Source organism: Rhinolophus sinicus, chromosome 13 (assembly GCF_057876585.1).
Source record: "Rhinolophus sinicus isolate RSI-liver-muscle chromosome 13, RSI-T2T, whole genome shotgun sequence".
Taxonomy (NCBI): Eukaryota; Metazoa; Chordata; class Mammalia; order Chiroptera; family Rhinolophidae; genus Rhinolophus; species Rhinolophus sinicus.
In genome coordinates, this window is record NC_142513.1 from 19,879,196 (window position 1) to 19,893,997 (window position 14,802).

At 37.3% G+C, this 14,802-nt stretch overlaps 1 protein-coding gene across 1 annotated transcript in view; it reads left to right on the forward strand.

Annotated features, from left to right (window-relative positions):
• Positions 1–14,802, forward strand: part of UQCC1 (ubiquinol-cytochrome c reductase complex assembly factor 1) — a 90,582-nt gene that overhangs the window by 20,099 nt on the left and 55,681 nt on the right. The window contains exons 4-6 of the mRNA XM_019733379.3: positions 262–366; positions 6,355–6,427; positions 11,656–11,713. Coding sequence (XP_019588938.3) covers positions 262–366; positions 6,355–6,427; positions 11,656–11,713 — 236 coding nt within the window. The remainder of the gene's footprint in view (positions 1–261; positions 367–6,354; positions 6,428–11,655; positions 11,714–14,802) is intronic.

The window sequence follows — 14,802 nt, forward strand, 5'->3', positions numbered from 1 at the left end:
AACGTGGGTTCATAGGCATATATGGTCATTGAGGGGGGTATGTCTTGTTCTGAAATTTGGAGGACATCTATTAGATAGAGATGCATATGTGTTTGCACTGAATGATGAGATGACCAGAAAAACATGAGAATTAGAAATTTGAGGTGAAAAAAATTCTAAGCAATAAAAATGCCCTTAGACCTAATGAGAAACAAAAGTCTTCTTTAAAAAAAAAAATCTTTTTTGCAACTAATTTTGGCCCCCTTCTTTTTGGTTAAATAGCTTTCTACCACCAAGGATTCTCCACAGCCTGTTGAGAAGGTTGGTGCCTTCACGAAGATAATAGAAGCCATGGGATTCACAGGACCTTTGAAATACAGTAAATGGGTAAAGTCTTTTAAGTTCTTCTCATTTTTCTGTTTGGGCTTTGTGTTTTCTGCTCCTCATAGAAGGTGTTTTTTAAAGCTTCTGCTTTGCTTTTGTGAAATTCATACATTATTTTGAAAGCTTCAAAATGTGTTGTTGCCCCCTGCTCTCCTTTCTAAGTCAGATCTACACATATCTATACAACATGTGAGGCTGAAGTACTCTCTCTGATTCCTCAGATATCTCAGAAGCAAGCAAGCCAGTAAGACTGGGCTTTCCAGGCCCATGCTACATGATATGCCATGTAGATGAGTTCTAAGGAATTAGACAGGTCAGATGTGACGGACAGTGTTCTTAAGGAAACATTACTGTCTGATGAATCTCTATTCATAAGTAATTTTTACTCGATCATTGTATTGACTTATTATAGTGGGAAATTTGCTAGCTGTATCATTTCTAGTCAACTCTTGGCCTAGCATATAACTACTGTTACATAGTAGTTGTTATAACTGAATGAATGTCCTCTCTGCATCAGGTGCATACTGCCCCAGACGTGTGTTTTTTTTAACCAATGGCTCTAACCAATTAAATAAAACGTTGGCCATTTAGTGTTTTTCATTCCAGTTATCACCTAGTACTACGAATTTCTCTCTACCATTATGGTATAAGTGCCTTTTAAGGTTGCTAGAAGGTTGGATAAGCCTAATCAGTCATAAGTTATATATTAAAGCAAGCCAACACAAAGCAGTAGGGAAGACTTTTCTAGAAAATGTCATAGCTCTGCCCAAAATGACCAAATAATGCCATTTATACCATTTTAACAAATTGGATTCAAATTATAATTTCGATTTTATTAGACGTCTACTTTTAATTTCTTCTTATAATGTCTGGTTGTCTTCCTAACAATTCTCACTGTAGCGAACGTAGGCTTCTCTCTATAATCTCCCTTTTACATAAATTCTGAAACGCGAACAGTGATTCCACAAACATTTTGTTTTTAAGGGGCTATGAAAAGTATAGAAAATAACATACTAGATAATAATGATATTCTTGAGACGTTAAGAGTTATGAAGTGCCTTCTTAATCATAAAAGAAATGTTAGTTGTGTTTATTAAAGTTATCTTTCCTACATCGTAATTCTTTGACAATTGATAATTATTGGTGTGTTTGGTAATGTTATTCACCACAATCTTTTCCTCTATTAAAAAATGGCTGTGATGATCACATTTGGGTTTAAAAACTTAAAATAAGTGTTTTGCTTGAAAATTAGAAATTAAAGGAAAGGGAAATGAGAGCAGAAAGAAGGAAAAGAGAAAAAAAATCGGTTTTAGTAATTTGATGGTTGGGTTCCACTTGGTTGCTTCTTCCACTTGGTTGCTTCTGTATGCTTTTGCTAGTCTGTTTTTTTATGATTCCAGAGGGAAAGTTGGCTACCATTTGGAAGACTATTAAATCACCACAAAATTTCTTCACGTTTTAGCTTAAGTTAGCCTCTGATTTTTCTTAATTCCCTTGTGACCTTAACTAAGTCTCTAATATTTGCGTTTAAAAAATCTTTCGTGATGTGGCCATGTCTACTTTCTATAACCTTCATTTTTAAATTCATGACTTCAAAACATCAGAATATGACATTTTGGTATAATTTATGTGGGAAAATATAGGTAGAGCTTTCCATTTTGAAAGGTTGTGAGCCCTTTTACGCAAATGCTGATTCAGAAATCTATGGCTATACATTTGTTTTGGATTGCACTGGCAAGATTCTTTGAGTTTTGTGTTTTTTTACGTGTCTTTGATTAGGGAGTAAAATGACTACTTACTTGTCTGTCCACATTAGCAGTATCAACCGTCTTTCCTCCATCTTTTTCTGTAATGTTTTCATGTGGCGTTCCATTTTTCTTTTAGATTCATATCTAGGAATTTAAGAGTAGCTTTTCCTTACCTATTTGACTATTCTGAAATAAGCATTCTTTGTCATTATCTTTATATAGCAGTGTCAGGTGAGACGAGGACAACACTTACTAGATTCAGCCACATGTCATAGAATAGGCAGTTTCCAGATTAGCATTAAGCAAAAAAAAATTGTTCCAGTTCTGAAGGATACTGATGAACGGGAATGCATTCAGGAGTGGGCACTGAGCCTTGTGAAGGCCTTAGAAACCACAAACCATGTTGAATGAAGAATAGGTGAAGGAAATAGGTATACTCAGCCTGGAAAAGAGAAGACATGGCTCTTCTCAGGTATTTGAGGGGCAAATGTGAAAAACAAAATGAAGATACTTAATATGAAGTATTCCAGTGGGCAGGTGATGTTTAGTGAATGTTACATGAGGCAGATTTAAGTTCAATAAACAACAATCTAAGAATTGTCCTTCAGTAGGAGAGGCAGCCTCACAGGGTCATCGGACTTGTTTGAAGCCCAGATGGTTGACCATGAATCAAGAATGCTGTAGAAGGAATTCCAGTACAGAATAGAAGGTTCAGATGACTTCAGAGCCCTTTCCCTTAGTGCAAGCCTTTTCCTAGATTTGTTTTTCATCTTGTGGGATGGTACAAAATGTATCAGTTAGTGGGAGAGCTGATTTTCATTTCCAAAAGTTGTCTTAGGTGCTTCTGTTTTAGTCAGGTAGACCGGTGAAGTCTTCCAAAGTTAGAATGAAATAAACACGAAGTCATCTGAGGACCAGAACAATTTGTATGTATTGACTGGAGGGAAATTTATTCCACCTACCTCCTTAACTTATATTAGCATGTGAATCTTGAAGAGGTTCTCTCCTCAGGTTGTTATTTCCAGTCCCTGTGTGATGGTCTTAAGGGACTTCCTTTAGACATTTGTCCAGGAAAATGGCTCACTAAAGGCTTGGCTTCGCTGTAGGAAAAGTGAGGAACTATAAAATGCTCCTGATTGCCCCAATATGAGCACTGTATAAATAATACTGGCCAATCTGGTGACGTCTTCATTATTTGTAATGAATGCTTTCTTCATGAACATGTTGTGGGGCAAAACCTCCTTCTCAAGGAAAGATTTGGGCCTTGGAGGCAAGTCTGCCTTTCCCAGGTGGGGTGATTAATTAATGAATCTAGAGGACTCTCCAACTAAGAATCTGAAGGAAACTGCAGAGTTAAAAACAAATCAAGAAATAGGCCATTAGGAATTGTATTTAAAATGATAAATGTATCTATAGTTGAACTAGGCCATAAGCTCCATGAAAGCAGGAGTTTTTGACTGCTTTGTGTACAGCTCTATTCCCAGCATCCAAATCAATGCCTGGCACTGAGTTAGGTACTCAGTAAATTGTCAAATGAAGTGAAGAGCTAGCATATGTCCTAACCCCCTGTCACAAGGATAGGTCTGTCAAAGGCCAAAGGATTAGGATAATGATATCATTAGGATATCATCAGTTTGATGATTGTACAGACCAGTGGTTCCCAAAATGTGTTGTATCACATACTTCCAAGAACCTGCAGGTGTTAACAAAGTTAAATAGGCTTGTTTTTCAGCCTACTGATATATTGATTTGCAAACGTTAAATCAACTCTATATTCCTGGGATAAATCCCACTTGATCATGATAATTGTCTTTTTTAAATATTGATGGATTTGATTTGTTAATGTTTTGTTAAGGATTTTTGAATTTATGTTTATGAAGGCTCTAGTTTTGTTTTCTTCTGATGACTTTGGTTTAATTATCAGAGTAATGTTGGTCTCATAGAATGAGCTGGGAAGTATTCTTTTCTCTTGTTTTTTGGAAGAGTTTGTAGATTTGCTATCATTTCCTTAGATGTTTGGAATTCTGTAGTGATGCCATTGAGACTAGAGTTTTCTTTGTGGGAAGGTTTTTAACCACAAATCGAATTTCTTTAATAGATATAGGACTATTCATGTTATTTTTTTATTTTTAGTGAGTTTTGGTAGTTTGTGGCTTTCTAGGAATTTATCCATTTCATCTAGGTAATCAAATTTATTGGCCTAAGGTTTTCCATAATATTCCCTTATTATCCTATCTTCAGGAGTTCTAGTGATGTCCTCTCTCATTCCTGATATTGGTAATTTGTATCTTCTCTGTTTTTTGTTTTTTTCTTTATCAGTGTGACTAAAATTTTACCAATTTTATTGATATTTCAAGAACTAGCTTTGACTTCTTTAATTTTCTATATTATTTTTCTATCTTCAATTTTATTTCTGCTGTTAGTCTTTATTATATCATACTTTCTGCTTGCTTTTAGGCTTAATTTGCCCTTTTTGTTCTAGTGTCTTATCATGGATTTTGTTTAATTGTAGGCTTCTAATGCTGATTTACTCCCCATATAGGTATATCTGATTTCCACTTGTTAACATGTTCTATTTTCCCCTATATGAGCTTTAGACAAAAACCTTGAAATCATCACAGGCCTCAAATTAGCAAATAAAAAAATCTTAATTATAATCATAAACATAATTCTTCCTTAATTTATTATGGGTATTTCTACCCATCAGACTCTAGAGAGTATAGAGAAATCTGAACATTATATACAGAAGGTGCCTCAAAAATGTATACATACTGTAAGAAAGGAAAAAACTGTATTAAAATTGTAATACTCAATATATACCGATAACAAAAGATGAATACAAGCCATGTGTATACATTTTTTGGTACCCCAGGGAGTATTGGCTATAATAAATACCTTTGGTGACTTTGAACCTTAGAACCATACCTCTATTAAAATTCTAGATTAGTTTTCTTCAGTTGCTATGTCATTCTCAGACTGTGCATATTTCTTTTTAGTCTGTGCATATTTGACTTTATAATTTTCTCTGTCATTTTAAGAAGAAACAAGCTTCTACAAGCCTTTTGTTGATGTACTAGTTTATTTAATTGTATCCTTAAGGGAATATTTTGAAAGTTCTTGGAAATACCTGTTCACTTAGCACTGAGTTGGTCTTCAGACCTACAGTTCAACTTTTTTTTTTTTCTTTTAAGATTTTTTTATTGGGGAAGGGGAACAGAACTTTATTGGGGAACAACGTGTTCCAGGACTTTTTTCCAAGTCAAGTTGTTGTCCCTTCAGTCTTAGTTGTGGAGGGCGCAGCTCAGCTCCAGGTCCAGTTGCCATTGTTAGTTGCAGGGGGCGCTGCCCACCATCCCTTGCGGGAGTCAAGGAATCAAACTGGCAGCCTCGTGGTTGAGAGCCCACTAGCCCATGTGGGAATCAAACCGGCAGCCTTCGGAGTTGGGAGCACCGAGCTCCAACCGCCTGAGCCACCGGGCCAGCCCTACAGTTCAACTTTTAAAAGAACTTAGTTTTTATTTTTAGATTTATTTTCATTGAGGCATAATGTACATATAGTAAAACATACAAATCTTAAGTATATAGCTCAGTGAATAAATTAAAACCACCACTCATATCAAGATTCCAAGAGAATTCTTATTGCTTTGGAAAATAGTTAAAGGTCAGTCCTTCTACTGTATTTTATATTCATTGGAAACTCTTATAAATATGGTCTTCTGTTAATCAGCTAATTATAAAACTAGGGAAATATAGAAAAAAATGACATCTTTCCTAAGGGAAAAAAAGACTTATGGAATAGAAAATTGTACCTCTGAAGAAAGATTGAAGGATTAAGGTTTTTGTTTGTTTGATTTTGGTCAGAGGAATGAGTAATTTTTTAATATAAAGGGTTTCAGATTATAAAGAGCTAATGTGGATGATGCTGTTCAGTGGTTTAGAGGTTCACATGTGGTGAAATGGGCTTGAACTAAAGAAGAGGTTTTATTTAAATATTGGAAAAACCTTTTGACATTTTCATGCTGAAGTCCTGAAATGTGAAACTTGTGTGAAGTCTGTATGAATGACTAGCTTTAAAAGTAGAAAGAAATATCTATGTTGGTTTAGCTATTAAATTGCCTAGAGACAGGTTTGGACCCTTCCTTCTAGTTAAAGAAACATAAAGTTCTGTGACATATGTCTAATGGCAATAGAACATCCATCCACTCGGTCATGTCTTGAGTTTGGTTTTATTTTCTTTGTCTAGAAGATTAAGATTGCGGCCCTGCGCATGTATACTAACTGTGTGAAGAAAACTGACTTCGAGGAATTCTTTCTAAGTAAGTTACTGTTTTTGATAGTTCTGAAAAGGAAAAGAAATCTACTTTTCATTTTTATGATTGAGTATTAATAGGATAGATTTTTTTTAAAGTCACTAGTAAAATCATTTTTCCTTCACAAAGTGCATAATAAAAGCTGCTTATTTTTCTCTTTTAATAGAATAAACAAAGACTAAAAGAGCCCTATAAATAAAACATTTTAACAAGTTTGAAAAAAACCTAAAAATATATCTAGCACTTTTGACATTATCATCCCCCTTGTCCACACATGCACGTTTGTGTAAAAGAATACTCGTGCAAACAGAATCCTGTTTTACATTCTGGATGTTTTGCTTAGCATTTTGATGTCAACTTTTTGCCAATCGGTCCTCTTTTATTTCTAGTTGTTAATTGTTTTAGTTAATCCTGGAATGTGCCTCAGTATATTTCTTCTTTCTGTTCAAGGACTATTGGGTCAAAAGGCACATACACTTTTATTATTTATAGCCCACTGATAATTTGCTTTCCAAAAGGGATTTACTAGTTTAGACTACCACTACTAGCCTTTGATTGTATCAATACAGTATTCATTTTGATGCTGTAAACTGTTGTAGTTATAAACAAAGTTAATTAAAGCAGATGCTTGTAAAGCCATTGGGAAAGTTTAAGCCATTTCCAGTTCCACAGATTTTGGAAAGAAATGTGTGCTATGCATGTCTTTGGTAACAGCCATTATCCTCAAAGCAACAAACACCAAACAAATACCAAAATAACTTGGTATTTTTCACAGACAGCAAATATTTATATATAACTATGTTAACAACAATGAAGAAAGCTAGATGCAGTTTTGATGATTTAATAACTATTTTGGTTTTTTAAAACCAAATGCAAATTTTGTTTATTTTACTATTTCAGCCAATTGATATTATATTAGAAACTTAAAACACCATACTCAGTTGTAATACTAATTTAGTATCTACCTTCCATTTCCTATTTATTCATAGTAAAGAAAGAAAACTTTCCTGCTTTTTAATCGCTAACAATTTCTCATTTTAGGAAAAATTAGTCTGAAAGGAGAAAATATTTTTTCTCTACATGATGAAGAAGCTTTTAATATTAGAGGCTGGATTTTTCAAGTATTTTTCATCAGATATGTTTAAAACCTCATCCTCAGATATCTTTAATGGTTGATTCAATAAATAACTCAGAAAAGTATTATGATTATTTTGGAAGCTATCTCCAAAGCCAGTCCTTAATGTTGCAGATTCTTGAGTTAATATTCTAGTATCGAATGAGACTATTACATATTTAAATTAATTTATCATGTTTCAATTTATAATCTGTTGTAATCTACTTATAAAAATAAAAGTTCATAAAAATTATTACCATTATATACTAAAAATTTATATTTACGTGGTATGCTTTTACATTTTTCTCATTTAGGAGTTAAAAAACCTTGTGGGATAGGCAAGGCTTATATTCTTATTTCCTTTTTTGTTTTGTTTTGTTTTGAGAAGCAATTGAAACTTAAAGAGGCTAAAGACTTGCTCAAAGGTGCTTAGTCAAGTCTCGATCCTATGTCACCTGGTTTAAAATGTAGGAATTTTTCCACTATAACATATTGTTTGTGAGTGAATATAGCTTCAAACTAGAAGTTGTAGTCCATCTTAATATTTTTGTAATTTATTATACTTAAACGAGAACTACCTATGAGGTGCCCTGTTAGTATAGTAAACTGATGTTTATTATATATTAAGGAGTACATCTCAATGAGCTTTGTCCTATCTTTGCTCTTTGAAATAGCTAACTATGGAGGCCGTACATTTTTCAGTGATACCACTCTTACGCCAGGTTTTCTAAGACTCAGTTTGAGAATTGCCTTTTAGACCCATAGAATGTTCATTTGTATATTATGCTCCATTCTGGTCCATCTTTGTCATTTGTGGATAGATTACATTTTAAAATCAAACCAAAGTGGTTCCAAACTGTGGCTAGTGAATAAAAAGGGGAGCTAATCTGGAAAGTATCATTTGGAGGCAGATAAAGAATATCTATAAAATAATGAGATTGACTTTTTTGCATCTTAGGTTCTAAAGAGTAGGCCAGACAGGTTTAGGGTAAAAGAAGAGAATATATATATTGCTTCCCAAGATTACACCATTAAAGTGGCCATTGGTCCCTTGGATTTTGGTATTTTAGAGTCCCGAGAGTTCAGTAATTTTTAAAAAGGATAACGGTAGCTTGCCAGTGTCATCCTCACTCCAACAAAAGTGAGGCCTGTTTCATGAAGATTGATTGTATAAGAATGCATTGTTTACTCGCAGTCTGTGAGTAAACAATATGCCTACAGCCTCCTGGACAGGCCCCCAGAAAATGCTAAAGTAGACTATTATCTCAGAGCCAAAGTGTTCAAAGGTCTTGATCCTGAGAGCTGGATATTAGGGATTCTGACTGGTGAGATACCTTAGCAGCCCACTGCTGTGTATACATGAGCACACAGCGGTTTGCTAACTAGTCTTTTGGAGAGCAGTTCTGTCATGAAGAGCACTTTGGATCAGAGGTGGCCAATCAGTCAAGGTTGTGTCTAATTCCATACTGTTGTCTACAGACTGCTTGGTTGTTAGCCCTTAAGAGACAATACTTTGAGAGGAGGTTCTTTAATGAGTAAGTTCTGAGTCAGTGATTGAAGTTCATCATGTTATTGACACAGTCTTAAATAATTTGTGAGTTTTTTAAAGATAATTTAAACCCCAGTGTTTAAAGAACTCACTGAAAAATAATAGTGAATATTTATGAGTACCTATTAAATACTAACCATTTTGCTAAACATTTTATAGGCCTTATTTAATCCTCACAAAAATCCTATAAGGTAGGTTCTCTTGTTTTCCCCATTTTTATAGAGAAGAAAACTGAGGCACCGAGAGGCTAAGTAACTTTATTCAGAGTCATGTAGCGAGTGAGAGGTAGTCAGTTTTGAATCAGGCAGTCTGACCCCAGAGCCTGCATTAAACAAACAACTGTGTTAATACTGCCTCCCCATAACAGTAATGAATTATTTAATTTTATCCAACTTGGTGCTGAGGAAGAAAGTACCTCACCTCAGAAAATAATGCACTGAGTGTGTATTGGAGCAAGAGTGTGATTATGGCAAAAGACTACAGCAGGTTTCAACTTTGAAGTGTTAAAGCACATTTCATTGAGCTAAAGAATCTGCTGTGTTTTTATGTTGCTCACAGTCAAACATTCAGTGGTCTTGTTTTTTAGGGCTTTACGCTGTGGGTTTCTATTTTGACCCCTGTGGTTACAGGGAGTCAATCATATGCCAGCTCTTTTCCCATCCTCAGCCCTGAACCGACCCCCAGAAGGGAAAACTATGACCCAAGTCCAGCTGCTGGCCTGTCTGTCTGTCTGTGCTTTCAGCCCAAGAACTGATTCCCTCTCTGAGAAAATTGGAAACGCTCCTGGAGGCTGCTGAGAAGCTTTGATGTAGAGGTAGCAATTGAACAGATTGTCCTTTAGAAGCAGCCAAATTTCATTTTCCAGATTGAAAGACAGACTTCCAAGAAAACTTTTCTTTTTAATGTTTTGTTCTAGCATCCAAAAAAGACCCAACTTCAGATCCGGGCTTGAGAGTTTCTCATGGCTATTCTTGTTCTAGGTGGAGGGTGGTTGGCCCACTCTCAGATGGCATGTGTCTTAATAGCTGTATGGCCAGCCAGGCCAGCCTTCACCTCCCTGCTGCTGGGCTCCAAGAGGAAGTCCACTTGACAGCTGCTGGGCACCTCCCAGGAAGCTCACCAGAATATTTTGGTGTCACTTTGTGACAGACCTGGACTTAAACCCCTGCCCAGCCACTCGCTTGTTAATATAATGGCTGCCCACAAGTAACTTAGCCTTTTGAGCCCATTTTCTCATCTCTAGAATGAGGACTATAAGGCCTCCCTTCAGGGTTAAAATGAGGGTTAAGTGAGATAATGTATTGACATGATTAGCAGTGGACCTGGTGTGAAGTATGGGCCCTTCGTAAATGTTCCTTTCTGATATTAGTATTAGAGAGGCAGTTAGCAATTAAGACCAGTGTCTGGAATCAAGCAGATCTGAATTTAATCCCACGTGTCTCATTTCATAGCTGTGTGACCTTGGGCAATCGTCTTGATCTCTCTAAGAGTCAGTTTTTTCACCTGTCAAATGGGGATAACACCAGTACACACTTTGTAGGATTGTTTGGATTTACATGCATTGAGCCAGTGCATGTAGAGCATCTATTATAATGAATGACAGATCTGTATTATTATTGGTGGTGTTAGTGTACCTCACAGGGGTCCTGCTCTGTGTTTTTTCTCCTAATGGCCCCTGTTTGTTATCATTTAGTACATTGTGTACGTCATTGTTTGAGTCATTGCTCCAAAGGACGGATTCTACCCACTGATTCTCTTTTTTCTTTATCCTTTTGCTCCAGTTTTTCTCCTTGTCATGGAATAAGGAGAATATATTCAGTGGGGGTCCCCTCATCCAGCCAGAGGCATTTCCTAGAGATGTGAGAATTGGGAGGCTTGGATGTCTGAGCACTGACCTGATTTTTGGTATCTTAAGCCAAGGGAGAAGTCCTGCCCAGTTTTGTCATTCCTGGAGGTGATGAACAGCCTTTTGTTCTGCTTTCTTATTCAGCCACAGCTCCCTGCAGTCCCCCTTCTTTCTCCTGGTCATTTATTTTGGATGAGTCTTTCAGTACACCCATGTTTTGTAGCACATTGGGTCCCCTTAAAGAAAGAAGACAGGAAACGGAGACTAGAAGAACTTTGACTTCTCAGTGGGGCTCAAGTGGAAAAAGCCTGTACTTGACAGTGGAGCAGGCAAGGTGTGCCTGCCTAGCTTTCCAGAAGAATTTGAGACCAGGAAGGGAGAAGAACACAGACTTGCATGGAAGTTGGAAGGAACCATAGAGATCATCTGGGCCATTATTCAAAGTGAGAAAACGGAGGCTCAGAGAAGAGAATTGATTTCCCCAAGGCTGCACAGCAAGGTGATAACAGGGCTGGAACTAGAAGGCTGGTTGCCTGACTGCATTCAGTGCTCTTTCAATCTGTGGCCTTGTGCAGTGGTTCCCCCTGGCCTACTCTGATAACAGAAGCAGAGAGCGCTGTAACTGCCATATATTGTAGTTGAATGCATTCCTACCAATATTTAAAATATAGTCAATATTCCTTCTCTAAACCCACACACATTTATACTATATTATTATTTTCTAGGGTGTGAGATGCCTGATACATTCAACTCATGGTTTCTTATAACTCTTCTTCACGTCTGGTAAGTGAGCAATGTAAGTGAAGTCACCAAATGTATTTTTTTTTTAAACACTGCTGACTTGTAACGTATAGCCTTCAGCATGGCTGATTATATGAAATGGCAGTTGTTCAGGCATTAAAAACTGTTCCTTTGATTTTAGGAACTGGTGTCTTGAAGCAAATTTTTATTAAAGGTCAAAGCATAGTCACAGAAAGAAGCTAATATTTGTAGGATTTTCTCAAAAGAACACCTAACCCAGTGAACAATGCTATCAGTATCTCTAAGAAACTCTATGAGCTTGGATGGAAAGTTCTCTCCCTTGGCTGTTTTAGGAAAGTTCACATTTACGTAAAAGTGGTTTGAATTGTGAGAATCCGTGGTCATTTTCATTGCTGGTCATCAGAAACCTATAACAAATTATAGCACTGACATTTACGCCTGTACCTCTAAAATGTGCATACAGGTTAGATTCATGCCAGGTTTGTTGCATGTAAAAATATTTAACACCTTAAACAGTATATTTTTTCTTCAGCTGCAAAATAAGTAGCCAAAAAAAATTAATTTTTCATCTAATGTTACCCAGTATTAAAGGTCAGAAGGATATAGGAGAGACATTGAAGTGGGGGCTGGGGAATGTATTTATTGAACTGCCAGGTCTTGGGAAAGTAAATTCTGGAGAAGTAAGTTTACTACTTTGACCATAGTGAGTATCTGAGGAACGTGGGGAATGGTTGCCCTGTCAAAAGGACCCTTGTTTGAGACCGTGTTCAGCTGAGCTTTGCATCACAGGACTGATACTATATAAAGACTTTTTGGTTTTGATCATCTCTGAAATATTTCTTCTGAACTCAGTCACTGAGATTGGCTAAGGGGCTTAAGGCGGCAGTTTATTTTATGTTATTTTTTTGCTAAGTTGGTAGGTAATATTGAGTGCACTCTATGTCCTGGGCCGTTGCTGGGAATTAGCAACAGTTCTAAGAAGCTTACAATCTAGTGAGGGAGATAAGATGTAAAATGGTCAGTTATAAATCAGAATGGCTAAGGTCTATAATAAATCTGAGTAAGTAGTGCTTATGGGATCAGCTATTGAAACCTTTACTAGTTCTACCTATTTCTTTGAAATGTGCCATGTCTTTTAGTCAGGCAGCTGAGAAGGCAAACTACCTTCTTTGTGAATGGTGAAGGTAGGAAAAGCCTCAGGGAGGGAAGCTGGGTATACTAAGAGAAAAACTACTTTTTTAAGAGGGAAGACTGCAGAGGTGGCACAGAATTACTCACTGGAAAGGTGGGAAGGTTGAGAGGAGGCTAGGCTGTTCCCAGAGGAGCTCAAAGATAATATTCAGAGCCTGTATGAAAGACTCTTTATTGCCCATATAGTTAGAGGTATCAGAGTGTTAGAGGGAGTGGATGGCAAAATAAAATATATAATCCCTGTGACCACATCCCAAGGTCAATACCTGACTAATAGCAGCTGGGAGAACCTTGAAACTACTTGTAGTTCTTTCAAGTTGGCCACCATTTCCAAACGTGTCGCCGAGTCTTTCTTGCTGAGGTTGGTTTAATTTCTCAGAGGAGTGGGGAGTTCCACCACCAGGTAGGTGGGAGGAGGGAGCCTGTTTGCCTCAGATCTCCCCTTGATCTCCCCTCCACCCTGCCTCCATTAGTTCTCATGATCTGCAGGCTTTGGTGAAATGAAGCAGTGGCTTTTCAGTTTATATCAGCAAATTCTTATTGAGGCCCTACTGTGTTTTAAGGACTGTAGATGTTGGAGAGAAGGCTATGACATTATGTGCACCTTCAAGAAACTTAGTCTAGTGGAAAACAGACATAAAGTACAGTTGCCTGTAATAGAAGACAGTGAAGAAAGTACTGTGCCCAAGGCACAAGTAGATCCTATGTATGCACGAGGAGATGGATTAAATCCAAATTTGGTGGTGGTGGTGGGGGGGGAGTGTTGGCTACAGAGTGGCTCTGTAGCAGAGGTGACATTTGAGATGCACCGTGAAGGGTGAATTTCTGTCAGAGAAAAGGAGGGCATTTTAGATGGAGGGGATATCAGGAGCAAAACAGATCATATAAAAGACATGGAAAGTGAAATAAGCCAGACACAAAAGGACAAATATTGTATCATTCCACTTACATGAGGTACCTAGAATTAGCAAATTCATAGAGACAGAAAGTAGATGACGGGCTGAGAGGAGATGGGGATGGAGCGTTATTGCTTAATGGTTAAGGAATTGTTTGGTGTGATGAAAAGTTTTAAAAATAGATAGTGGTGATGGTTGCATAACATTGTGGACGTAATTAATGCCACTAAATTGTATACTTAAAATGGTTAAATGGCAAAATTTATGTTCCGTATATTTGAGCACAATAAAAGAAAGAATGGGGAGGGAGTTGAAAAAAAAAAAAAAAGAAGAACATCGAGTATTTGAGGGGAGCCAGTTGTCTGAAGTGCCTGGGGCAGGTTTGTGGAGGGCAGGTTAGTGGGAAGGATCCCCAGAAAGGTAGTTTGGGGCCCAGTTGCTCTATGATTCTCCAAGAAAACATGGGAACTCTCTCTCTAGTCAGGGATAGGTGGAGGAGCAATGGATCCACCCCAGGTCTGTGCAGAAGCTGTGTTCTAGCCCTTTTCTGTCCAAGGAGGATAACCAAGGGAGAGCTAAACCAACATCACAGGATTCACTGGACTTGCTGGAAATATATAAGGATTTAAATACCTCCCTGGTGGTGGTAGTGAGAGGGAGAGGTGGTGAGGTTTAAAGAGTAGTCATTAAAGTAGGAAGAATACCGTCTCCGTCCCCCATGAAAACAATAATAAACAGAATATCCTGATAGTGGACTTTCCAGAAAGCTTCCTTGGGTTCCCAAGGGTGATGGCTCCCTGTTGACTCTTAGAATGGGGGCAGGATTTCTCACATCCTGTTAGTTCCCTGGAGGAGGTGTTGATCTTTTCCTTATCCTGTCTGCTTTCTCTAATTCTTAAGTTTTTCTGTGTATTGGGACCACTCCAGAGGGGCCTTATCAGCTGTATATTCATGTGAGCTTGCAGCTGCAATGCCTGCGTGTCCTTTGTCTTTGCTGAACAAGATTAGTATTGACTGTAGCTG